This window comes from Tamandua tetradactyla, chromosome 1 (assembly GCF_023851605.1).
Source record: "Tamandua tetradactyla isolate mTamTet1 chromosome 1, mTamTet1.pri, whole genome shotgun sequence".
Taxonomy (NCBI): domain Eukaryota; kingdom Metazoa; phylum Chordata; class Mammalia; order Pilosa; family Myrmecophagidae; genus Tamandua; species Tamandua tetradactyla.
This window is the reverse complement of record NC_135327.1, coordinates 199,866,746-199,892,109: the sequence shown is the minus strand read 5'-3', so window position 1 is coordinate 199,892,109 and position 25,364 is coordinate 199,866,746. Positions and strand designations below refer to the sequence as shown.

The 25,364-nt window shown below is 38.3% G+C and overlaps 1 protein-coding gene across 2 annotated transcripts in view; it reads right to left on the bottom strand.

Annotated features, from left to right (window-relative positions):
• DPP6 (dipeptidyl peptidase like 6) overlaps positions 1-25,364 on the bottom strand; it is a 919,284-nt gene that overhangs the window by 156,005 nt on the left and 737,915 nt on the right. For both annotated transcript variants that reach the window (XM_077150875.1, XM_077150885.1), the window contains exon 8: positions 24,606-24,726. In XM_077150875.1, coding sequence (XP_077006990.1) covers positions 24,606-24,726 — 121 coding nt within the window. The remainder of the gene's footprint in view (positions 1-24,605; positions 24,727-25,364) is intronic.

The window sequence follows — 25,364 nt, the reverse complement described above, 5'->3', positions numbered from 1 at the left end:
TACATGTCCTTCCTGGGTTATTCTCATTACTATAATGAATAAAAAAATTCAATGACTATAAACAGTTCTGCCTGGCACTAAGACATTCAATAAGGTAGCTATGACTAGTTATAATGTTAACACTACCTACAGTTTGTAAGGCAGTTTATTCATTTTAAAACTTAAATAGGATTTATTTTTACAGCAGTTTAGATTTATAGAAAAATTGTGCAGAAAGTATGGAGAGTTCCCAGCTTCCCCCCGTTGTAGTCTGCCCTATTATTAATATCTTGAATTAGCATGGTACATTGTGTGATTGATGAACCAATATTGATAAATTATTATTAACTAAAGTCCATGGTTTATATTAGAGTCCAAATTTGTGTTGTACAGTTATATAGGTTTTGACAAATGCATGATGCCATGTAGCCACCATTACTGTGAAATACAGAATATTTTCACTGGCCTAAAAATGCCCTGTGCTTGACTTATTCATTACTCCCCCTCTCCTTATGAACCTCCAGAAACCACTGGTCTTTATATTGTCTCCATAGTTATACCTTTTCTAGAAATTCATATAGTTGGAATCTTATAGCCTTTTTAGACAATCTTCTTTCACTTAACAATATGCACTTAAGGTTCCTTCATGTTTTCCTATGGTTTGAGAATGCATTTCTTTTTCTTTATGAATAATGTTCCATTCTATGAATGTACCATAGTTCATATATCCATTCACCTATTGGAGGACATCTTGATTCCTTCCAGTTTTGGGCAATTACGAATAAAAGTGCTATAAACATTTGTGTTCAGGTTTTTACACGGACATCAGTTTTCATCTCTTTTAGTAAATACCTAAGAGTATGATTGCTGGATGAGATGGTAAGCCTATGCTTAACTTTGTAAGAAACTGCCAAACTGTCTTCCAAAGTGGCTGCACCATTTTGCATTGCCACCAGCAAAGAACAAGAGTTCATGTTGGTTTATCTACTCACCAGCATTTGAGGTGTTCAGTGGTTTGGATTTTAGGCACTCTAACTGCTGTAGTGATATCTCTGTTTTAATTTGTAATTCCCTAATGACCTATGATACTGAGCATCTTTTCACATGCTTATTTGCCATCTGTGTATCTTCTTGGTAAGTGTCTCTTCAGATTTTTGCCCATTTATAAACCAAGTTGTTTGTTCCTTTATTGTTGAGTTTTAAGAGTTCTTTGTATATTTTGGGTACAAGTCCTTCATTAGACATATATTTTGCAAATATTATTTCACAGTCTGTGGCATGTTTTCTCATTCTCTGAAACACTTTACTTTCTATTATACATTTTCAAATACAGTAATAGAAATCACCAGAATGTCAAGTGATAACTAGGCATAGTCTCAAATTTTCTGGAGCTTTGCGAATAATTGCTGTTTTCTCTATTTGGATACGTGGTACTAACAAATAGAGATGCAAGGTTTGGAGTGTGGCTTGCTTCTATGATGATCTTGGGCAATTAACCAGTGTTAGAAAACATGAATTGTTCCTTTTTTTTTTTTTTTTTTTACATGGGCAGGCACTGGGAAATGAACCCGGGTCCTTGGGCATGGCAGGCAAGCATTCTTACCTGCTGAGCTACCGTGGCCCGCCCTGTTCCTTTTTTTTTTTTTTTGCTAACATATAGATGTTTTCTAAGAGCAACACAAGTAACAATAACTAGAATTTGCTGGGTGCCTAATAAATGACTGCCAATATGCTATATTCTTTACACATATTTGTATTTATTACAATGTCTCCATAAGGTAAATATTGTTAGTCCCATTTTATAGATGAAGAAACTGAGGTTTCTACAGGTGAATTATTTTGCTCAAGTTCACATATTTAGTATATGGTAGAGGTGGAATTTTTAAGCCAGGACTGCAAGACTCCAAAACGCTTTAGCATCCAACAATACCACACTTTATTTGATGCCTTGGACAAGTCATTTCAGTTCCCTGGGTTCCAGTTTTTGCATTTATAAAATTAGGGGTTTTCAACATCCTAAGAGCTTATGTTTAAGTATAATTTACGGAGTGAGAAGAAAACAAATCTGTAATATAAGCTAGACAGCCCTGGCATACAAATGAAGATTAAGTAGTATGGGGCCAATTGTGGCAAGATGAACTTTTGCTTTAAATAGAGCTGACAGGACAAGGAGGTTATAGTGCTGATTGGCAATTACTTTGTGCAAGCTCATGATGTCTGTATGCTACTTGTCTGCAAAGCCAGAATTTTCTTTACCTTTGCTGCTGCCTTCTTCCAATATCTTTATTCCTAGATAACCTTGTATGATCATAATTGATATTATCAGCTATAGATGGAACACAAAATGTAAGTTCCTGCTAGGTTCTGGGAGTAAACAGAGGGCAAAAGACATAATTCCAGTTACAAGGAAGCCTGCACTTGTGTCAGAGATACAGAGAGAGACTCAAATGATTTATTTTCTATTCTCTTAGGGAGTTCATTTCAAAGATAAAGGCAGTATACTTTAGTTGTTTTGTAGGATCAGCTGTTTCTCCAGTTCTTTGAATGAATCTTCTATTTGTTTTTGTAAAAATTTCAACTTCTTTTTATAGTAAAAAGTAACAGCCACAGTGAATTCTCTCTTTGCCAAAGTCTAAATAGCATATGAAAATCTAAAACGGAGTAAACTATTGTTATCCTCTGTTTTATCCTAATGCCTTTTTTTTTTTTTGCAAACTGTGGTCCAAAGCAAACGAACAGAAATCCTGACTGCCAGAATTGCTCTATAAACAAAATAACCCCAGGTAGAAATTTCTAGAAGCTTGAAAAGGGTTTGCTGTACTTCTGTAGGGACTGACAAAACAGTTTAGTACTATCAAGCTGGGGGTAAGATGGGGCTCACATAATGGAGTTACTTTACTGAGAGGTCCCTAAATGGATCAGGCTCCAAATAAACTGAAGAGGGATTATCCCCAAATCAGGGCTGTCTGAGGCCTAAAGACTGGATTTCGTATAAGGGGGATTTAACATCCTGTTCAAAGGAGCAGAGGGGGTCTCTTGGGGCTTGCTGCAGAATTCCAGTCTCATAAATGTGGAGAGTGTCTCTTGATGATTTTTCAAGGTTATATCTTTGGAATTCAGGGAGCAGTGAGAAATGATCCAGTTCAAACATATCTGCCTTGCTCTGGCAGAAACATGGGAATGCCGGAAACATTCTCTTCCAGACTCTCACTCATGGATGCCCTGAGTTCATCCTCTCCCCAATCTGTTTCTTCTTCTTCCTTGGTAATTACTACAAGAATAATAGTATGCACAAACAATCTTTAACTTTTGTACTAATGCTATCCACCTGGTGAAATTTGATCTTTGCACCAATAACAAGACAGGAAGGGCAGGTGTGGTTAAGCTTGTCACTTTTTTTTTTTTTTACTAGTTTTCGAACATTTACAATGTGCCAGATGCTATGATGATTCTGTTGTCATCCTGTCACTCTGCTCTTGTTATCCCAGTTTATAGAGGTGAAAAATGAGGTTCAGCAATTAACAATGTGCTCAAAGTCACTAGGAATTGGTAGAGTCTGGTTTTGACTTCAGGTGTGATGGGACTTCAGGTCTCTTCCATCACCAGCTACCATGAGATGAAGAGACCTAATTATTCACCCAGAATCACATGTCAAGATAGGGCAGACCCTGGTTGAGTCTCTTGATTTATTTTTCCATGCTCTTTCCATTACACCGTCATGCCTGGCAAACCAGACAACTGAGAGTGCAGAAAATTTTCCATATTATACTTCATGAAGTCTGATAGCTCAGGCTGGATAATTCAACATTTGGAGAATGCATCTGCCTAATGAATACCGGTATTGCAGATCGTCATCTTTTAATGAGGCAAGTTACAGATTAAACCAGAATATGGGTAGTAAGATGGAGTTTAGGAACATTCCTAAATAAAATGGCTTCACGGACTGTGACTGAGCTAACAGCCTGGGTGTGTTATATAGCATTACTCCCAGTTCTCTCATTGCTATATATATTGGAGAAAATCAAAGTGCGCTGAGAAACCTGAGTCCTGGAAAATTGCAGAAGACATAAATAACATGCCTGATAGATCTGTATTTGGAAATAAATGGCCTCATTCTAAATACAGAAAATCTTATTTATTTTTGCTTACATCTGCTGCCTTTTGCCTACCACTAAATATTTTATCCAAGGTGCCGAGAGCAGAATTAAATGGGGGGGTTAAAAAGAAATCAGTGAACATCAAGCCAGAAGGCAAATGGAGCTTTTACCTTGCCATGCCAGCAGCCTCTGCTAATCAGTGCCATATTATTTGCATATTACATACTGTGAGCGCACTATCATTATCATCAGAGGGACGTGCAAATTCCCACAAATCAACACCCAGGGAGCACAGAGTGAGATGCTCGGGTCCCTAACAATGTATCCATTTGCCACAAGATGGCAATGTCCCTTTCCCTTTCCTTTAGTGAGGAAGAAATGAAGTTCGTGTTTTGCTTTTCTATTTCATTACCATGACTGCTCAAACAGATTTTCATTATAACCTTACTGGCTGCTAATTTGCACTTTTCCCCAGAACTCTGATAGATTGCCTTAATTGTCTCGTCTTTTTCTTTTTTTTTTTTCCCCCATAGGGGAGAAAAGACAACAAATGCTTCTCTCTGTGACTGGAGAAAATCAAGGAGGAAATATTTACACTGCTGCTATTCTGGGGTGAATGACTCGCGAATCTATCTGCCACAGCAGAGGCAACCCAGCCACACGGCGCTCACGTGGGAACAGGGTCGTGTCCGTTGTTGTTCTGCGTGAAAGATAGGACTTGGACACTGCAGCAAATGAGACCATGACAGTGAGGGCAAATTACCTATAGATCTTTCAAACTTCTGTTAAGTTAGGTATTTGAGCAGCTGAAATGAAAGCCAATCTCTCTCCGTATCCCCCTCCCTTGGACACACACAACACACACAATCACACACATACACACAGTCCTACTCTCCTACCTTCCCTCCCTGCCTATTGCTAAAGCGTTTTATCTGCTTTGGGTAATCTCAGCAGGCAAGAATCAGTTCCTTTCTTTCTGTTCTTGCATCATCTGAATCAGAGACAATAGAAGCCCATTAAGCTAAAAAGGCTATTCTCCCTGACAGCCAGCAAGGTCCCTTTTACATGGTTTTTATTTCCCCTTTCAGCTTTATTTTCCTTTAATGATGATTTTTCCAAATTCAGTTAAATGTTACAATGAAACAAAATGTTACAATTAAAACCCTGGCACAAGGAAAGAGAGTTCACGTCCCGAAAGTCCTGTAGATAAAACAATAAAGCCTGACATAGGAAGGCAATTGAACAAATTGCAGCTGATGGGAAGACCTGTGCCTCAACCTTTCATGCTGCCAATTTCAGCCATAACCATTCATGGCTATTTCTCTCTCCTTTATTTCCCTTTAATAAGCATGGTAATCAAAGTTTGGTGTGTTATATTCCTTGGAGAGTCAAAGGAAACCTTAATCTGGTTTAGGAGTTTAGGGGAATTTTTGGCATGCTGAGTATTCTTGGGGGGAGTAGTATTCAAGGGTAAGGGCTGTCTCTCTGCTCCTAAGCTCCAGACAGTCCCGAGGTCCTGAACACGTGTCTCACAGCACCCCAAGTGCCAGAACAGGGCAAGAGGATTGAGAGGTCAGAATAGCTTTTATTTCTGAGCAGAGCCGGAAGCTGTCACAGTGCCCAGGTTGGTCCTTGCCCATTGTCTTAGTTTGCCAGGGCTGCTATGACAAATACCACACAATGGGTTGCCTTGAGCAACAGGAATTTATTGTCTCATGGTTTTGGAGGCTAGAAGTCCCCAATCAAGGTCTCAAGATCAAGGCCATCAGGAGAGGGGGTAGGGATAGGGAGAGAGTTAAGGCTTAAAATACAGAGTTTCTATTCAGGACAATGGAAGAGTTTTGGTAAAGGATGGTGATGATGGTAGCGTAATACTGGGAACGTAACTGACAGCACTGAGTTACATGGGGAAATTTTAGGTTATATAAATGTTACTAGAATAAAAATTATAAAAAAAGTAGAGCATGTGGGATGGGAGATATTGTTTTGGTCATCTTTGGAAAATAGAATATGCCACTATATATGTTATGTGTATTTCTGAATTAAATACCAAATATGGTAAACAAAGTATTCTTTTTGATTTGTGAATTATTAATGTGAATTTTTTTTTTTTTAATTACATGGGCAGGCACCGGGAATCGAACCCGGGTCCTCGGGCATGGCAGGTAAGCATTCTTACCTACTGAGCCACTGTGGCCCACCCATGTGAATGTGTTTTTAATGCATTGTATTGAGATAAATTCACATACCATATAATGAGCCAAAGTGTCCAATCAATGGCTCAGAGTATCATCATATAGTTGTGCATTCATCATCACAATCAATTTTTGAACAGAGAATGTGTTTTAAAAGTAAGTTTTATTTATTTATATCTGTATAATTAACTATCTCAATTAAAAACAAAAATCAAGGTCATGCTTTCTCCGAGAATCTGCAGTATTTTCTGGTGCTGACTTACTGCCATCTTTGGGGTTCCTTTGGGGCTAACAACTCTGCTTCTGTCATGTGATCACCTGCCTCCTTGGTCTCCTTCCACTTTGGGAAGTCCCTATGTCATACTGGGCCCTGTACTCTCAGAGGCATTACCCAGTGCTGGGCACATAACAGAGACTTGATAAATAACTTCTAATAAATGAGGGTAATGTGGCCCAGGTCAGGTCTTGAAAATATGTTCTTTACAGAATGGGTTCGGTTAAAAGCATAGTCTTCCTCCTCGTCATCTGTATAGCGACACTAGGACAGGGAATTGAAGGAAAAGCCATGCATGAGGGTGGGTGACATGTAACGTTTAACGAAAACCATATGATAGTGAGAAAGAGAGCTCAGATTATGACTAAGACACTCTGAGCCAGACACATAAAAGAACTGAATAAACAATAAGCATATTGAACAGAAAACAAGGTGATCTAGACTCTTCACTATCCAGAGAGCTTTGTTTTGGGGGTTGGTAGAGGATGGAAGCTTTAAGAAAGGACATGCTAACCTCCTAGACGGATATTTTCCCACAACATCTAGTCAACATCTCAACACGTTACAGGTTTAGTGTTCACCCAGCTGTTAGGTTTTTCTTTTAATAAACCAAGTGCCAGATGCACTTATTCCTACAAAAAAAGAGTAATGTGCTGGATGACTTTTTTTTCTTTAAGAGCAGAAGTGATTACTTCCTCTTTGGAGCACAGTCAACACTTGGCTAGGGAGGAGGCTCAGATGCCCATTTTCCATTGAATGGATTCACCTTGGCCTTTTATTGAATACACTGATAAACTGGGGAGGAAAATCATTTATTTGCTTGAGTAAAGTGGTCACCTGATAGAGCCTGAAGAAGTTCTGCTTCTCCAGAGATTGCTAGCTCACCTGGGACCCTAGACCAGACTCGGGTTGCTGACAGCCATGAGCGTGTAGGTTACAGGAGACAGAATAGGCCTACTTGTCTGACCTCCCACCTAGTACAGGAGTCATTGTTTGGTAACCGTGACAAAATGTCTCATGCTCTCCTTACGCTGCACCTTCCCAGAAGATTCCCTTCCAAGACAACCTCTTCCATTTTTGGAAAGTTCAAGTAAGACAAAACTCTCCGAAACCTAACTCCTCGAAATCTTCCTCCACTTACTTTTCTTAGTTCATAGAATAAGTAATAAAGAATAAACCTCCATGATTCTGAGTTCAGAACAACAGAACACCAGAAGTTGTGCTGTTATTTCAGGCACCTGCACACATCCCAGGGTGAGCCCATAGCAAAGAGAAAAGTTATAAATTCACTACTGTGAATTTTAAAGAAAGAGAGTAAAAAAGTATAGTAAAAGAGAGAGAAGAAAACTGACTCCTTTAAAGCAGATAGCTTCACCTAAGGATAGAGAGAATGCATATCAGAATCATCTGATTAACTTTGTGTAAATATGCAAAATGTTCTCTGAGGGGAGGGAACATTCTCAAAGGGAATGAAGGAGCTGAAGATACCCCTGTGATCAATGCCCCCTCCACCACCTACATGGAGAAGCAAAGCTCTCGCATATCTACTACGTATAACTTAGAATACATAGTTCTTTAGAAATTTATCTGGCATAAATCATGAATACAGACTCCATATCATCATACTGTGTCTTAGAGGAACTGCTACTGAAATATGGAAAAGTTAGAGATGGAAGAGAGTTTTCAGTTATCTAATTCACCCCAGTATCGTTTTTGGAAAAAGAAAAAGATACTAAGTTCAAAGAAGTTAGGGAACAGGTTTAGGAGCAAAAGAGCTAAGGCTAGAATTCAGCCTCAGAATTCCAGCCTCAGAATTCTAAATGAAATTGTTTTAAGTACAGGTAAGCAGATTGCCTAACTTGTCTTCCTTTAAACATTTGTGATTCACACTTTAGTAGGACTGTTTTAACAAATCTTTCAAGAACAGTTAATGTCTTTAAGTGTTTTAAGCAGACAGAAGAACAAAAAGGAGTTGGAATTCCCAAGGGTGTCAATTATTTCAGCCATAAATACTTAAATTTCATTAAGACTGTATAATAAAAAAGTGAAGATGTGTTTACTTAATCTCACAATCAATACGTAATTAAAATCCTTGAAAAATAAAATCAGGAAACTACTGATTATTACATTTCTCAAGATCAATGGATATTTTCCCCATACTTTTAGATATCTTTTTTTTCTCAAGTTTCTCTTGTTTCTGGCTTTTCATATGTTCATGCATATCATCTCTCTATGTTGAATCATCTTGCTAAAATACTAACAATGCTGATAACGGATTTTCAAATGTAGATTCAACTTTTAAGTCTGAGAACAAGGAGTTTGTACAACTAACCTATTAGTGCTGTATAATAGCCAAACTTAAGTTTGGCCCTAATGGTACCTGGGGATACTAGTGTCTCTCCTGTGTAATCAGAAGGAAGGCTGCTCATTAGGAACACCTCCATTATTTTATGGACCCCAAGGAAACTCCAAGAAAGAAGGGAGCTCACCGCAAGGTGGCATATAACATTTATACATTTTCCTGTTGAAGAGATCATGCAAGATAGTGGTTTCACTGATTCCTCTTAGTTATTATCCATGAAGTATGAAATGATAAAGTGAGTTTGCAATGATAAAAATTACAGACTCTATTTCTTTGAATATCCTGTATCAGTAGTAATTTAGGTGATCCTATAGGTGGGAAACATGATATTTTTATTAGTAGCACTTTCACTAACATCATTTGCAAGCTGGGCTGGCAACACACCCCTTATATAAGATTATGCCCCCTCAAACACATGCCCCGTATGTTACTGGTCCAGACTCCAGAGTGGTGGCAGAAGCAGCATGCTCCTGATCCTACAGTATTTCCTTGACTTCCTAGCTTCCTTGGTTTCTGTTGGCTTTCCAAAGCTGATCCTCTAACTGGTACTTCCTGGTCCCACTGAGGGCCCTTATGACGACTGGGGCCAATGAGTCATCAGCAGCAGTGCTGGTGCCATGTCCAGGTCAAACATTTAATCGCCAGTGAGTGTCCCTCTAGAACTCTCCCTCCTTCCACTGGCAATGCTCGAGAGAATGCTGTGCCAGGAGCTGAGACCGTGAGTGGTGACGGTGAGCAGAGCCACCTGTATCCCTCCACATTGGTCTACACAGACATACATCAGAGTGATTATGAGCAAGAAATGTATTCAGCTAGTTTAAGTAACTGAGGTGATTTTTGTTTGTTTTTTATTAGTGTTTTTGTTCTTCACAGCCTGACCTAGCCTCTCCTGACTAGTAAGTAGCCTTCCTTCCAGCCTTTTGTCATCAGGCATATTTTAGAAGTTCAGGGAGGAAAATGCTGAGCTGCCAGTCATAAGTTATGATTCTTTGCCTTGGCACTGAACTTCAGGGGAAATTCCTAATCAAATCTCTAACGTTTCCTTTTATCAGAGCTATATTCACCAAAAGGGTCCCTCCCTGCTCTTCTGGATGTTACAAGTTTCCATTTAAATACTGTAAAGGTAGATTGTTGCTGCTTCTTCAGTGCTCATTGCTGTTTCACCTCAACTTCAGTCAGATAATATTTCAGTCGAGAACTCTCTGAATAATACACTGAAAGTGACGAGGATAACTTTCACACACCCACTGGTGAATAGAGTTTATTTATTTTATAGTTTAAATTGCAGTTCTTGGCTTGGGCTCTCCCAAAGTGCAGGCATAATAAAACACAACAGTAATTAAATATCAAAACAACTGGTAACCATTGCAATTAACACAAGGGGTGAAAAATATGTAAGAGAAACAAAGAGACATGAAGAGGATTAAAAGCAAGATTACAAGCCAAGAAGTCCCTGCCAAGTTTCTCTCCAGAGAATCTAAGGACCACATAGAGTACAGTCACAGATGAACCTTCTCTTTGCTGCAGGGCTCTGAAGATGACACACCTGAAGGTGTACGGTTCTGATCATTATATATATTTTTTTTTTTTTAAAGGAAAGACAGAGAGAAGGAAGGAAGGATAGAAGGAAGGAAGGAAGGAAGAAAGGGAAACATCTTTAAACATTTTCTTGTTTTTATTGTATTTTGTTTTTTTTTTTTGTTTTTGTTACATGGGCTGGGGCCGGGAATCGAACCGAGGTCCCCCGGCATAGCAGGCAAGCACCTTGCCCGCTGAGCCACCGCGGCCCGCCCTGATCATTATATTTTAAGAAGTTCCTCCCAAGTGATGCTATCAAGATGGAGAGTAAGACATCCCCTGGAAAGGTCTCCCCTAAGAAACAACTAGTCCAATGACAAATCTCACTTGATTGGAACTCTGGAGGATGATAAATATCGGAGAAGAACCCAAATGCTGACTCAAAGGGAAAAAAATAAAAACTACCTAAAAAGAAGGTGGGAGATCTGTGAGTTGTAATTGCCCATCTGGACCTCTCCTCCCTCACTAGATCTGTCTGGACCCCCATCCTTCACTAGGTCTGTCTGGAACCCCCTCCTTCACTAGGTCTTGTACCACTTAAGAGTCACACAGTGGCAGCCCCTGTGGGTACTGCCTGCTGTGGCCGCAAACTCATGACAGTGAGTTAGAACCTCACACACATCCAGGGAAGGGCCCCAGGACACAGTGACCCAGGAGGAACCCAAATAGCTGGTGGGTGTGTGCAGACACAAGACCCCCAGGGGAGACAAGCGACCCATGGCTGAATTGGGGATGTGGAAACAACAGGTACCCAGGGTGGAACTGTTGACAAGCAGTGAACACACATAGCTTGGTCTCTAATTGCTGGAGCACCAAAATGAAAAAAAAATGGCCATTTTTTAAATGCTGATGCCAGCTGGCTCCCTGAGGCAGGATACCCTTATGTGGAAATTACTGGAGGCAGAAAAGCCTCAGACATAAAAAAGGAAAACTTGAACTGCTGTTAAGGCAGGGTGGGCCCTATTCTCATCAATGGATAGAACATCTAGTCAGAAGACCAATAAGGAAACAGAGCACTTGGTTAATGTGGTAATTGACCTATACCTTAACCAACAGACTTATATAGAACACTGCACCCCCAAAACATCAGGATACACATTATTCTCAAATGCACATGGATCATTCTTCAGAAGAGACCATATGTTAGGTCACAACACAAATCTCAAAAAATTTTAGAAGACGGAAATTATACAAAGCATCTTCCCTGACCAAATTTAATAGAGCTGGAAATCAATAACATATAGAGGACTCCTACAAATATGGAAATAAAACAATACATTCAAATAATCAACAGATCAAAGAAGAAATCACGAGTAAATGCCTTGAAACAAGCGAAAATGAGAACATATATCAAAACTTATGGAAAGACGTATGCTCAGAAGGAAATTTATAATCCTAAGTGCTGAAATTAAGAATAAAGTCTCAAATCAAAGTCCTAACTGCACAACTAGAGGAACCAGAAAAGAATCAGCAAACTAAACCCAAAGTGAGCAGAAGGAAGGAAACAACAAAGATCAGAGTAGAAATAAATGCAATAGAGAATTTTAAAAAATAGTGAGAATTTAAAAAAATACCAAAAGTTGGTTGCTTGAAAAGATTAATAAAATTGACAGAACTTGAGCTAGACTGACAATGAAAAAAAGAGATAGGACACAAGTAAAATCAGAATGAAAGGGTGCAGAATGTTACAGAAAGAGGGTCATAGAAGGATATTATGAACAACTGTATAACAACAAATTAGACAATCTTGATGAAAAGGATAAGTTCTTAGAAATACACAATTAACTTACAGTGACTCCAGAAGAAATAGAACATCATAACAGATGAATTACAAGTAAAGAGATTGAATCAGTAATCAAAAGCCTCCCAACAAATAAAGCCCAGGACCAGATCGCTTCATAGGTAAATTCTACCAATTGTTCCAAGAAGACTTAAAATCACTCTTGCTTTAACTCTTCCAAAAGAAATTAAAGAGGTGGGAGCATTACCTAATTCCTTCTATGAGGCCAACATCAGTCTCATAGTCTTAAAAAATGGGAGACAATATCTGGAAACCATATATTTGATAAGGGTTTAATTTCCAGAATCCATAAAGTAATCCTACCATTCAACAACATAAAGACAAGCAACACAATAAAAAAAAAAAAACGACCAAAAGACTTGAATAGGCATTTCTCCAAAGAAGTTACATAAATAGCCAAAAAGCACTTGAAAAGATGCTCAGCATCATTAGCAATTAGGGAAATGCAAATCAAGCCCACAATAAGATACCATTTCACAACTACTAAAATGGCTACTACTTGAAAATAACAAGTGTTGGAGAGGATGTGGAGATAGAGGAACACTCATTCACTGCTTATGGGAATGTAAAGATGATACAGCTCCTATGGAAAACAATCTGGCAGTTCTTCAGAAAGTCAAGTAAAGAATGAACATATGACCTGACAATTACACTTTTACATATATACTCAAAAGAACTGAAAGCACGGACTTCGAGATATTTGTACACTGATGTTCATAGTGGCATAGTCACAACTGCCGAAAGATAGAAGCAACCCAAGTGTCCATCAATAGATGAATAAATTAGCAAAATGGGGTATAGGCACACAATGGAATATTATATAGTCATGAAAAGGAAAGAGGTTCCAATATGTGTAACAACATGGATATGAATATTGAAGACATCATGTTGAGTGAAATAAGCCAGACACCAAAGGGTAAATATTGTAAGCTCTCACTGATATGATTTAATTAGAATAAGTAATTTCATAGTCAGAAACTAGGATATAGGTTATGAGATGCTGGGCAGGGCTAGGGGATGGGGGGTTAAGGCTTAATTGGCACAGAATTTCTATTGGTAATGATGGAAAAGTTGTGGTAAGGGATGATGATGATGGTAATATAACAATGCAAATGTAATTAATGCCAGTGAATTATACATCTGAATGTGATTAAAGGGGGAAATTTTAGGTTGTATATGTGTCAACTAAAATAAAAAAAAAATTAAATAATGGCATTATAAATTTCTTTAAATTATTACCCAAGCTAGGGATCTTTTTAAATTAAAATGCTTTGTAGAATTTAAGTTCATAGATATTCAATGTGATAATTTAATAGACAGTCAATTATGTTTAGGAGATTCAAAACTGACTAAAGGGTATTCGCCCCTGAAGTTATCAACAAAATCTCACCAGCTTTTCCTTGACTTTTGTGTCAAGCTTCTTTGGCCATATATTAAAGGGTCTTCCTAGGAAGGTGAGGTTAATTCCTACTAAAAGGACTAAAAGAATAATAATAATTAAAAAAGAAAATCCCCCACCCACTTTTCATAGCAGATACCCAGTCCATTCTGGGCAATGGATATCTTGAAACAGCCACCAAGCCTCAGCAGCTAAAGTCAACAGGGGAAGGAGGAATGAAATTCATCTTTATCAAATGTTTTACATATATGTACTAACAAATAATTATATATCTTGGTAATTTCATATGGCTCTACCTTAATATGCCCATGCTTTCAAGAATGGGATCTCACTTAACCCTTTCGATAATTCTTTGAGGAAGGTATTAATTTTTCAGATGAGGAAACTGAGGGTCAGAGTAAGTAAGAGATTATTATTATTATTATTATTATCATTTTTTGGGGGGTGCATGGTCCAGGAATCAGACCCGGGTCTCCCACATGAAAGGTGAGCATTCTTCTACTGAACCACCCTGAACCACCCATGCATCCTCTAGGTTCGAGGTTTACTCAAGGTCACCCACGGGCTAAGTGGCAGAGCTAGGACTTAAACTCAGGCATGCTGGACGTCTAAATCTGTACTATGAGAAATGCCATTCACACAGCTAAATGGATTAAAAGCTGTTGGTGCAGAAGCAGATCATATAAAGATGATGGTCCACTTACAACCTGAGTATTGATCTAAGGCTAATCTTATATGCAAGAATGAATGCACTTTATACATAGTAAGTATGTGGTTAGGAGCTTGAGTTTTAGAGTTAGTCCAGTTCCATCTTTTACTCGCTGTGGGACAGTCACTTAACATTGTCAAGCCAGAGTTCTCAGAGTTGTGAAATAAAACAGTATTCATATTTTCTTCATAGGACTCTTGGGAGGATTAAGTAAATTTATTCATGTAAGTCCTGGCATGGAATAGACAGTCAAAGAAAGTTAGATATTGCCATTGTTACTCTTATTCATTCAATAGATAAACTATCACTTGGCATTAATTAAGAGGCTGCCTAGAGCCTGGGCAGGTATAATTCTACATTCCTAGCCTCTTAGCAAGAGGACTCCCACTGTTTCCAAAGTCACTCTGGCTCCCTTTATCCCTGGGCATAAAGAGTAAAACTGAGAATTAAAATGAGGCTAACAATTATTGTTGTTTTTCAATAATCAGGCATTTTTCTCCTGAGAATGGTCAGTAGAAATGGTAATTCTGGTGACAGTGTAAAGGGGGAACCAATGTGATTTCCTTGGGAGGGTTCCTACAATATACAAATTTCTCTCCACCAATTAATCCAATCAAATGCATTTTTCTGAGCATTCATTAGATACTCAGAGATTCACCTGATATTATGGGAAAGGCACAAATATAAAATGTAGTTCTTGCCTTCGAGTAACTTGATTTATTTTGGGAAATAAGATTTGAAATAATTGGTTATCATTGCGAAGGATCTTGTTAGATTGTAAGAGCTAGAAGAATTCAGATATTTAATCCTCTGGCTGTCAGCAACCTCATCTGTTAATGTGAGGACTCGACTAATTGGGGTCAGTAGACAGTGGCTTTTGAACCAAATCTGGCTTGCTACCTACTTTTGTCTGACCTGAGAGTTAAGAATGATTATTGTATTCTTAAATGACTGAAAAACAAAATCAAAAGAATATTTCATGACATGTGAGAATTACTGAATTTCAAATTCCAGGGTCCACAAACAAAGTTTTATTGAAACACAGCCATACCTATTTCTTTGCCTACGATTTATGGCAGCTTTATAACTACAATGGCAGACTTGAGAAGTGGCAACAGAAACCATAAGGCCCACAGAGCCTGAACTATTTACAGGAACAGTTTGCCAACCTCTGGACTAGATGATTGCTAAGGTCCATTTCAGTTCTAACACATAGTATCTAAAGAACCAATCCTGTGGTATTCTTTGAAGTAAACTCCCATGGAAGATATGCAACGTAGGTCAGAATGCCTTGTGTTCTCCTAACAGACAGTGGTGTTCTACCTATAATCTTGGAAAAAGAGAGATGACTCATTAGAATGTTGTTAGTGTTTCCTGAAGACCTACTTGTTGTATTTAAAATTTGGAATTGAGGCAGCACCATAAGGATATGTAAGAATTGCTATGTGGAGGGACTATCCCCATTGGGAGCATGGAAGTAGCAGAGGAGGGTCTGATGGGTGCTGAGGGGGCATGTTAGGAAGCAATGGCATAGATTAGGGTGGACTGACCTGGTGGGCATGGAGGGCCTTGACCATCAGTCAGATTTAGATTGGCTTATCACATTCTCCCCCTTGCTCCCGATATTATCATTGCTATTTCCATGTTGGACCACTGCTTCCATGCTGATCTGCACAGAAATCTAGAAATTTAAAGACATCTCTCATTGGATCAGAGAAAGCATAGAGGGAATGAACCTATCAGGTCATCTTATCCATTCCCTTGGTAGAGTTGGATAGATTTCTACCATACAGTTTTTTACTGTGTCTTTCTACAAGGCAAAATTTACATGCTATCTAAGTCAAAGTCTTTAATACTTTATGGAGTTGGAGACCAGAGCTAGACAGGGAAAGCACTCGTTTCCGTGACATTAAATACTGAAAGCATTATGCCTACTGCTCAGAAGGACTGCTATTTGATTTAACCAGTGCTCCATTGAATTGTACCTCATACATACAGCTTTGCCAGATGCTGATTAAATTTTAGAAAGTTTCATCATAACTTTTACTTTTACATGCTCCTTTAGAAATCATACATGAGGTGGAATATATTTTTTAGAAAGTGTTTAATTTCTACCAAGGATCATGAGGCATAATTTTTGCCAAGTTACATGATCCTTGGTGCTCATTACACAAACGACACAACAGCTTGTTTCTCTGTCAGGCATCACTGTCAAATAAGGGGATGTGATTTCAAATGGTGAATCTAAAGGCAAATAGAAGGGCTGTGAAGAGAAGCTAAAATTCCTTATTGATATCTTTTGTAGTTGTCTTGGAAGACATGATGTACTTCCCACATAAAATATTAAAAACACTAATTTATGTGAATAGAGTTTAATAGTTTCCAAAACGGATATAGGGGAGAACTAATTTAATATTAATGGCCCTGATTCCTGACACTGCTAGATGAAAAACTGGAGCAGGTACTTCTTATTGCACCACAGTTTGGGGATAACAAGGTACTAATATTTAGTAACCTCAATACTTAGAGTTAACAAGTTTCAGGCACCATTCTAAGAACTGTACATGTATTATCTCACTTTAATTTTCATTATAACCTTAGGCCGTACATATTGCTATTTTCCTTGTTTTCCAGACAAGGCAACAGAGGCACAAAAAGGCTAAACAGTTCTCCAAGTTCACATGGCTTGTAAGTGGTGACATACTCATCGACCCAGGCACAGCCACAACACAGACCCTGTTCTTAACCATTCTATGCTGCCCTACACTAACAGAGCTTTGTAAAAGCAAAGCACACGTTTTTGACTCTTCAGTGGCAAGAGACTTCCTTATCTGGCCAAAGGTTTCCCGAAACATACATCACAGACGTAACCAAAAGGGAGTCTAAATAACTACAACTCCATATTTTAAATTGAAAAATGTACTATTTGAACATTATTCCAAGTGCTAGCATGCTACTGGCTGCATAGCTTATTTTAAAAATATCAATAAATTCAGTATGATGTCTGATGGGCGTGTAAACTTACTTGGGTCTACTATGTAGATGCAGTTTGCTAAGAGCTGAAGTGCCCTAACCAGGTACTTCAGAGCAGTTAAGATTTGGAGGACCTAATCAGGAACCTCCACTCCAGAGGTGGCTCCATAAACACTTCAGATATCATTATCGAAATGTATGCCAGAGTTTTAAAAATAGCACAAGTGGTATTAAAAACACTTTCTCACTCCTAAGATGACGGTGTACTATATATTCTCCACCTAACTCCAGTAATTCAAGGACACCGCTATTTAAGAGATGGCTGGGGTAGTCATTGATGGTTCAAATTGGCTTTGGTCTGTTTACAATATGCATAAAATGGGCATTCAACACACTGAATGCCAGTGTACAAGGCAGCATTCACAGGGCATCAAATATTTAATAAACCATGAATTTAAAATAAAGCCTGTATGTAAATTACATGTGAAACTTTTTTTTAACAATTTTGCTCTGCTTTCGTGGAATTTAGCTAAATTCAGGCTGATCTGAATAACCTAGGAAGAGTCCCTTTTCTTTCAGCTGATATATAGCCTGTGGGAAATTGACATATTTAAAATCATTTTGTCACTCTCCATAAATGTTTTTGAAAAGCATTTCCCTTCCTCAACTCCCTGCCCCTTTGAATACTGAAAATTACGAGGCCTGGAATTACATCAAAAAATAAATCATGAAGTAAGTCAAATTCACTTTAGGGACGACCTGACCTTTTGTTGATATCTCTTATTGGAATAAAAGAATTACTATGCCATAAGTGCTGACTCTTTAAAAGATGCTTTAAGAAAGTACCTTAAGAATTATAAAACTGACCTTAGAGTTATCCTAGCTCTACTCTCTCTGGACAAATGTTTGATCACTAGCAGTAACCCACAAATAAAGGGGGGGGGACCATACGAACTAGGGTTAGTTCTAGTCTCACCAAAAGAACTGGATGTTAATTAGGCAGCATTGACTGAATGTAGCTTAGAAAAGTTCTAGCGCTCCTTTTACAGAAGGCCTAACTGCCTGGTAAACAGTATTTCCACAGCATTTTGAGTTCCTTGTCAGGATGCACTAAATACATCTTCCACTGCAGCAACTCTGGGAAGAGGGTCTCCCCCTCCAAACTAGAGTCTGAGTGAACCACAGCAGTTACAAGTGGGGCAGGAGGGACGATCTCTCGGGGCAGCCCCCAGGACAGTGGACAGTGGGTATAGCAAGGTGACCACGGAGAGGGCTGCAGTAGCGGCTGCAGGGAGAAGGTGGTAGGAGCAAGGAGCAAGGCCACAGCTAGGAAAACAAGTGGAACTGGGAAAGGGCATAAGAGCAATCGCTTTTTGATGTCATGTGCTTTGCCCCCTGGTTACTGTTCATCAGCTCCTGCCTGACTCAATAGGTGCTAAAAATAAACCAAGGAACTGGAGCTGAGAGAAGCTAGCTGACAGCTTTTTAAAATATTACTCCTGCTAACTTCTACAGAGGCAAGGCTGCCTTTCCAAACAGGGTCTAGTGAGTTGATCATATTTTCCAAATACCTTCACTAGACCTAGTGAAGGCTAAAAGTTAATTGTGGACCTAGGTCAATATATAAGAATCTACAAAGGTTCCACGCACTAGGATAACTTTTGGGAGGCCTGCAGCCTCCAGATGGGCCCCTGGACCCAATTCCCGAAATGCAGAGGGGCTAGCCTCTCTAGAACATCAACTAGTTCCAATCCCCTATCCCATATTATTGGCAGACCCTTCCAGCATGAAAAAGTTAGAATGGGCATAGCCCGAATACCCCTAAAGAGTGGGAGAAAGATCAGAAGTGATAGTGGAGTTATACAGAGAAGATAGGGTTTAACAAATGAATATGATTGCTGACTCATTATATTTACAGTTCTTTTAGTCTCCAATACCTTAGAGCAGCTAGAAGTAAAAACCTAAAATTGTAGAATTGCAACCCATACCAAACTCTGAAATCTGTTCTACAACTAATTGTGATGTGCTTTGAAATGTATTGCGTTTTTGTATATATGTTATTTTTCACAAAAGAAAAAGGAAGTTGATTATGTTGATAAAAAATATTTATTCCTTCTAGCCTCCAATGGTCTGGAGCAACTAGAAGGAAAAATCTGAGAGGATCATATGGTAGCCCACGACAAACTCTGGGATTTGTCCTATAACTACTTGTTGAAGACTCCTTTGAAAACTGCTTTTTTCTTTCTTTGTTTTATATATATGTTATATTATATAATAAAAGAAGTTTAAAAAAAAAGTCAGTTGTGAAACTTTCATTCTTAACAAACCAGGTATTTAGTAAATAGCCATTAGGCCAGTTTCTCAACTCTGTGATCCCAGCCTCAGGACTCAGGGCCATGCCCTATACCTTCTCAAGTTCACAGTCTCCCATTCTATCTCTGCTGCCATTTCAGAGGGGTGAAATAGAGAAGGACTTCCATAAAGTCGGGGAAAGAAATGATTTTTAGATGACCCACCCACCCCACATATTCCAATGGACAGATGACTTTCCATTGGGGGATGAATCATTTATAACAGGCATATCACTGAATAATTATACTTACTTTGGAGAATGCATATGGTTACTTTGGCAATGGAGATATGGAGGTATGGACGGCTCATAGTTTAGTTAAAATATTTAATGACTTACAGTCTAGTTACCTGAATACTACAGGCCCAAATTTCTGTGCCATACCACTGTATATGATAACAATAATGATGAAGATGACCTAACAGTACTTTATAAACAAATATCAGCAACTGGCAAATAGAACCAACTCTGGTAACAATACCCCTTTCACAAAAATTTGGAGAATTCCACTCTTCGCTCTGATGCTTGCATATTAGGAGCTTTGCAAAATGGCTAAACCTTGCATCAAAGTGCAAATTCTTAACAGAATAAGCATTTAGAGGCCTCAAAAAAAAAAACCTCTTGATATCTAGCAGCATCCTAATTTTAGTTTATGGATAACCCATTTCAGTAAACTTTAAAACCGTTGCAGGACACTATTAACCATTTATTCATATTAAAGTCAAAGTTCTATGCACCTGCATGCCACCTACTCAGAAGAATAAAATAAAGATATGCATTTCACTAATCAAAATCAGGTTGTAACCACCCATGAGTCATGGCCTATATTTATAGAATCGTGAGACAGATAATGCTGACTTCATAGTAAATGGTGAGCTTGCATTTCACTGCTGCCCAGAATTGCTTCAGTTAATTTGAGAAGGGCCTTCCTACAGAGTATATGTAAACCTTTGCTCAAGGGATGGAAATACTTGGGAGTTCCCCTAGCCCCTTATATCCTACAAGGTTTGATATGCTGAAGTTCCTTTTGGGGAAACAAAACAAATCAATATTATATATTTTTGCCAACAAGCCCTACAGACTGCAATGGATGCTTCCCATTTCTATATCTCAATTTCTTCTTAGAACTAAGATCTACTGATTGAGGCCCTGTGAAAAATACCTTCAGGGTATATTTCCTTCTGATGTTTCTTTTCTTAAAGGAAAAATCTGGTAGTGAAACAGTTAAGTCACAGATTAGGCAAGGCAATCTTCAAAGTTTACTTTCACATGATTAAAAAAATAAACAAGATTCTCTAGGGCTCCCAATTTAAAGAAATCTAAGCTTCAGCACATATAGTCTACTACAGAGCCACACTAAAAAAATTAAGCTGACACATCAACTGTGATTGATTTTAAATATTTGGGTCTCTCTTTAAATCAATACAATTTTGTGTAAATGACTTGAAGAAAAATTTCTTTTCAATGGATTTGCTAAAGCCAAAGCTTAACTTGAATTGCAAAGCAGTGAGCTTTTAATTTTATTGAGAAGATACTAAAAAAGATATTTTTAAATCTCCTGGTTACCAGTTTACAGGAGATTAATCCTAGAGCATGTCTGTGTTCTCGCAGCCAGTAGTCCAGGGCTCTTTCTCTTTTGAGGGCCTCATGTTTGTTATTTGCACTGACATCTCTGGAACTTTGAGGTCAGATGGTTTCTGAAAGTGTGGCAGAATGGCCAATTGGGAAAACACAGCCTCCCCTTCTCCTGTTCTGTTCAAGTTCTGGCTTCTCCAAAAGTCCCCCTTCAGGGAATCTGTGACACTAGGAAACTTGGCCTTAATGTCTATGTCATTTTTAAAAAAACATTTTCCTTCACAATAAAAATATTGTAACAAATATTTACAGCACTGTTCATAACTACATTAATTTATTATCAATAGATAGTTTATTATTATAAGAATCAACAGCAGCAACTATCATTTGCTGACTACTTACTATTACGTGCTAAAAAGATTGCATTCATAATCTTATATACACTGTGTGTTAAATGGCATTATTGCCATTTACAGGTGAGAAAACTGACTTTCATGGAGTGGAAGGCACTTTCAAGGTTGCCTAAGGTTACAGTGCTAGCAAATGACTGAGCTGGGGTTCACATCTAGGTCTGTGTGACTCCAAAACCTTGCTTTTACCCATTGAACATTCAGATTCTAAGTTACCATGCTTCCTTTCCCATTTAGATATTAAGTCCCATATCACATTGTGAGACAAAAGAAAAAAAAAAACCCATTAGAGAAAAGGAAAACAGACAGTAGAACAAAACTGCACAAAGAAACAAAGATCTTTGGTGCAGGTAATGTTATGGGTAAATATAAATGCTAGTACTATTGTATTTTTGGTTTGTAACTCCACTTTTTACTTTCTACAGGATCTTAAAGGCAAATGCATAAAATGTAATGATACATCAGTGGTTTTGGACTCACAATGTATAAACATGCAATTTGTGACAAGAGTACCATAAATATGTGTGTGGTGGCGGCAGAGCAGCGTAAGAACATAATTTGTATATACTACTGATGTTAAGTTAGGATCAAAGTGAACAATACTGCTATAGAGTTAGGATGTAGAATTGAAACCCCATGCTAACTACCAAGAAAATATTGGAGAATACGTAAGTTCAGAGATATAGATATCAGAGTACAGGATGCCAGAGGTGTGTGTGTGTGTAAGTAGGGGGTGGTGGTGCAGAGGGAGTGGGGAAAAAGTGCCTAAAGGGTATAGGGATTCTGTCTGGGGAGATGGGAAAGTTTTAGTAATCAAAGATGGTGAGGGAACTACAATATTCTGAATGTGATTAATCCTACTGAATGGAAAGCTTGAGAGTGGTTGACATGGGAATGTTGTGTTTTGTACAGTTTTCCTACAATTAAAGGACAAAAAGAAAGAAAGAGCAACTAAAGAGACAGTGATAATTAAAGGCAATATACATGATCCAGAAGGGGATCTAGCGAGGTAAGAGGAAAAGTTCAAAGGGACACTCTTGGGATATAAGAAAAATTGGAATATGGATGCTAAATTTTATATCAATGTTAAATTTCTTGAACTTGATAACTGCACTTGAAGGTGGTAACACAAGGGAATACTTTTATTTTTAGGAAATGTACATGGCAGTATTAAGTAAGGAGCATGAAGTACATATACAGCCTACACTCAAATGTTCATAGTACGTATGTATATATGGGTGGATAAATAGAAAGATATGGCAAACATTAAAATTGATGGATCTGAGTATCTGGAGTAGGGCAGGAGTATGCTGGAGTTCTCTCTTTGGGTTTCTGTAATATTTTTATAATTGTTCTGTAAGTTTGAATGTATTTCAAAATTAAAAATTAAAAAACAAGAGTGCTCTGAGCACTAGAAGCTTGCTAGAATAAACACAGCCTTGCAAGCTGAAAAAGATAGGTCTCATTTAGATGAATGAGTTCCAGTATGTCTGTTAGAAAACGAGTTGCATAGATATCAGGATACTGGTTGTAAGGAAACTCGGGTTAGAGGAAACTTGACTGGAAAGGAGATTGAGGGAACTTTCCGGGGTGATAAAAATGTTCTATATCTTGATTAGGGATCTACAATATGTACATTTGTCCAAACTCATCAAACTGTATCCTTAAAATTGAGACTTTATTGCATATAAAAATTGCATAATTTTTTAAAATTAAAAGTCAAGTCATAGAATTTCATACCTCAGTGACTTCATTAGGATGGGAACTTACACTAGGCTTACATATCTATCTGCCTTATCATTTATAATACATAAAACCACTGCAGAGCAGAATCCCAGCTTGAGGATTGCAAAGCACTGGGAAACAATGCCGTTAACTTCATATTCTCCAAATATCCCTTTATCCTTCCTTGAACTAGACTAGCATGGTGAATTATCTTTGTTAGCATGTGGTTTCAGGTTAATAGGCTGAGAAAAGCTTAAGCTGTTCGCCAACCAAATGCTGTGATGGATAGTTATACTTGATTCTACATGTGGATTTTTCAAAAGGTGATTGTCCTAGGCTTGAACAACGATATTCCCAAATAAGTATCTCTTAACCTTGCACAAACTTGGGTAAATTTCTTAACCTTAATATACCTTATTTGTGAAATGTCAATAAAATATTTGTTGTTATGAAGACTAAATGAGGTAATAGATGATCAAGTGCTGAGAACAGCACCTGGCACCTAATAGCAATCAATACCCAGTAGTTATTGTTATCCTGTTGGCCTCATTAGCATGGAGACAGATCATAAAAGTTTAAAACAGGAGCTTCCCTCCTACATTTTTAATTGCCTAATAATGCTCATACCTGTCCACTTCAGTGTAACTAGTGCACTGAAGGAAAACCAGTGGTAGAAAAATGTCCAACAAAGTGGACATCCTTGGAACAGGAATTGCTGGTTCCTTTTGAAAGGCATAACCTACCTTTTTCCTTTTCCAGTTGTATCCTCCCCTAGGCCATAAAAAGGCACCCTATATCTTGGAGGGGGGCAGGAAAACATATTCATTTGCAATACCTGAATGATTACACAAATCACTTCCACCTTCAATGAATCTCTTCATTAAAATTTTCCTTGTGCCCTTGAGGGAAGAGCAGCAGGGCCCTGGAAGGCCCAGCTGGTGCATATTTAGTTCTGCTCTTTCTTGGTTACCAGGTGAGCACCCAGTACTTTAGGCTCACACTGACAGGCTGATACACCCTGAAGCGCCAACATGATTTTTTCAATTTAGTGGAACTTCAAGCAATAGAAGTTTAATTTATAGTTAATAGTCAAAGAAAAAAAATCCAACCTAGCAGCACTAAGATCAATAGCAACCACAAAACCTCCTGGCTCCTTGCCATCTCTGGGAGTGTCTTACCTTCGTACAGCCAGTCACTAAGGCCGTTGTATATAACACCTTCCTTCCCAGTAGAGACCACGCGAATTGCCTGCTTCCCAAGGTGTGCACGGTAGTAGATATTATTTTCAAAGATAAATATCTAATTTGGAAAGAAAAAAACATAGTATTAACTTAGGAAGTGGTATGGATAGGGTGTTCTTAAAATTGAAATTAGAAATGTAGTTTTCCATTTCCTGCTGTATATATTAGGTAGCACAAAGGTGGTCTTAGGATCACTTGGGGTTCTAACCTGCCTCCAGTGTAATTTATAATTAAGGATTAATCAGAGACTCAAAATCCACAGAGTTTACACAATTTCATTATGTGTATGGACAATATGTGGTCTGGGACCCCTGGTTACTTTAACATTGAATTGCATTGACCATTTTAGCAATCGTACTTTTCCAGGTATTTAAGGGTGATGGGATGGGAAACTGTAAATCTGATTCAACATTCATTAAAAATTCTTTATCGAGCAAGTATTCGGTGCCAACCACTGGGAACACAATGATAAACAAGGTGGGACATACGATGTGTCTTTATCTTATGTATAATATAGTAGAGAAGAGAGTTTAACAGGAAAGTGTTTTGAGAGGGAGGGTTGTGGGCCTCTGGGAACACACAACAGGGTGACTTAAATGAAGCCACGGGACAGGGAGCTGAGATCTGAATAATTAACAGGAAGAAGAAAGGGGGTTGAGAAGTTAGATTATATAGAGGAAAAAAACCTGAGTGAGA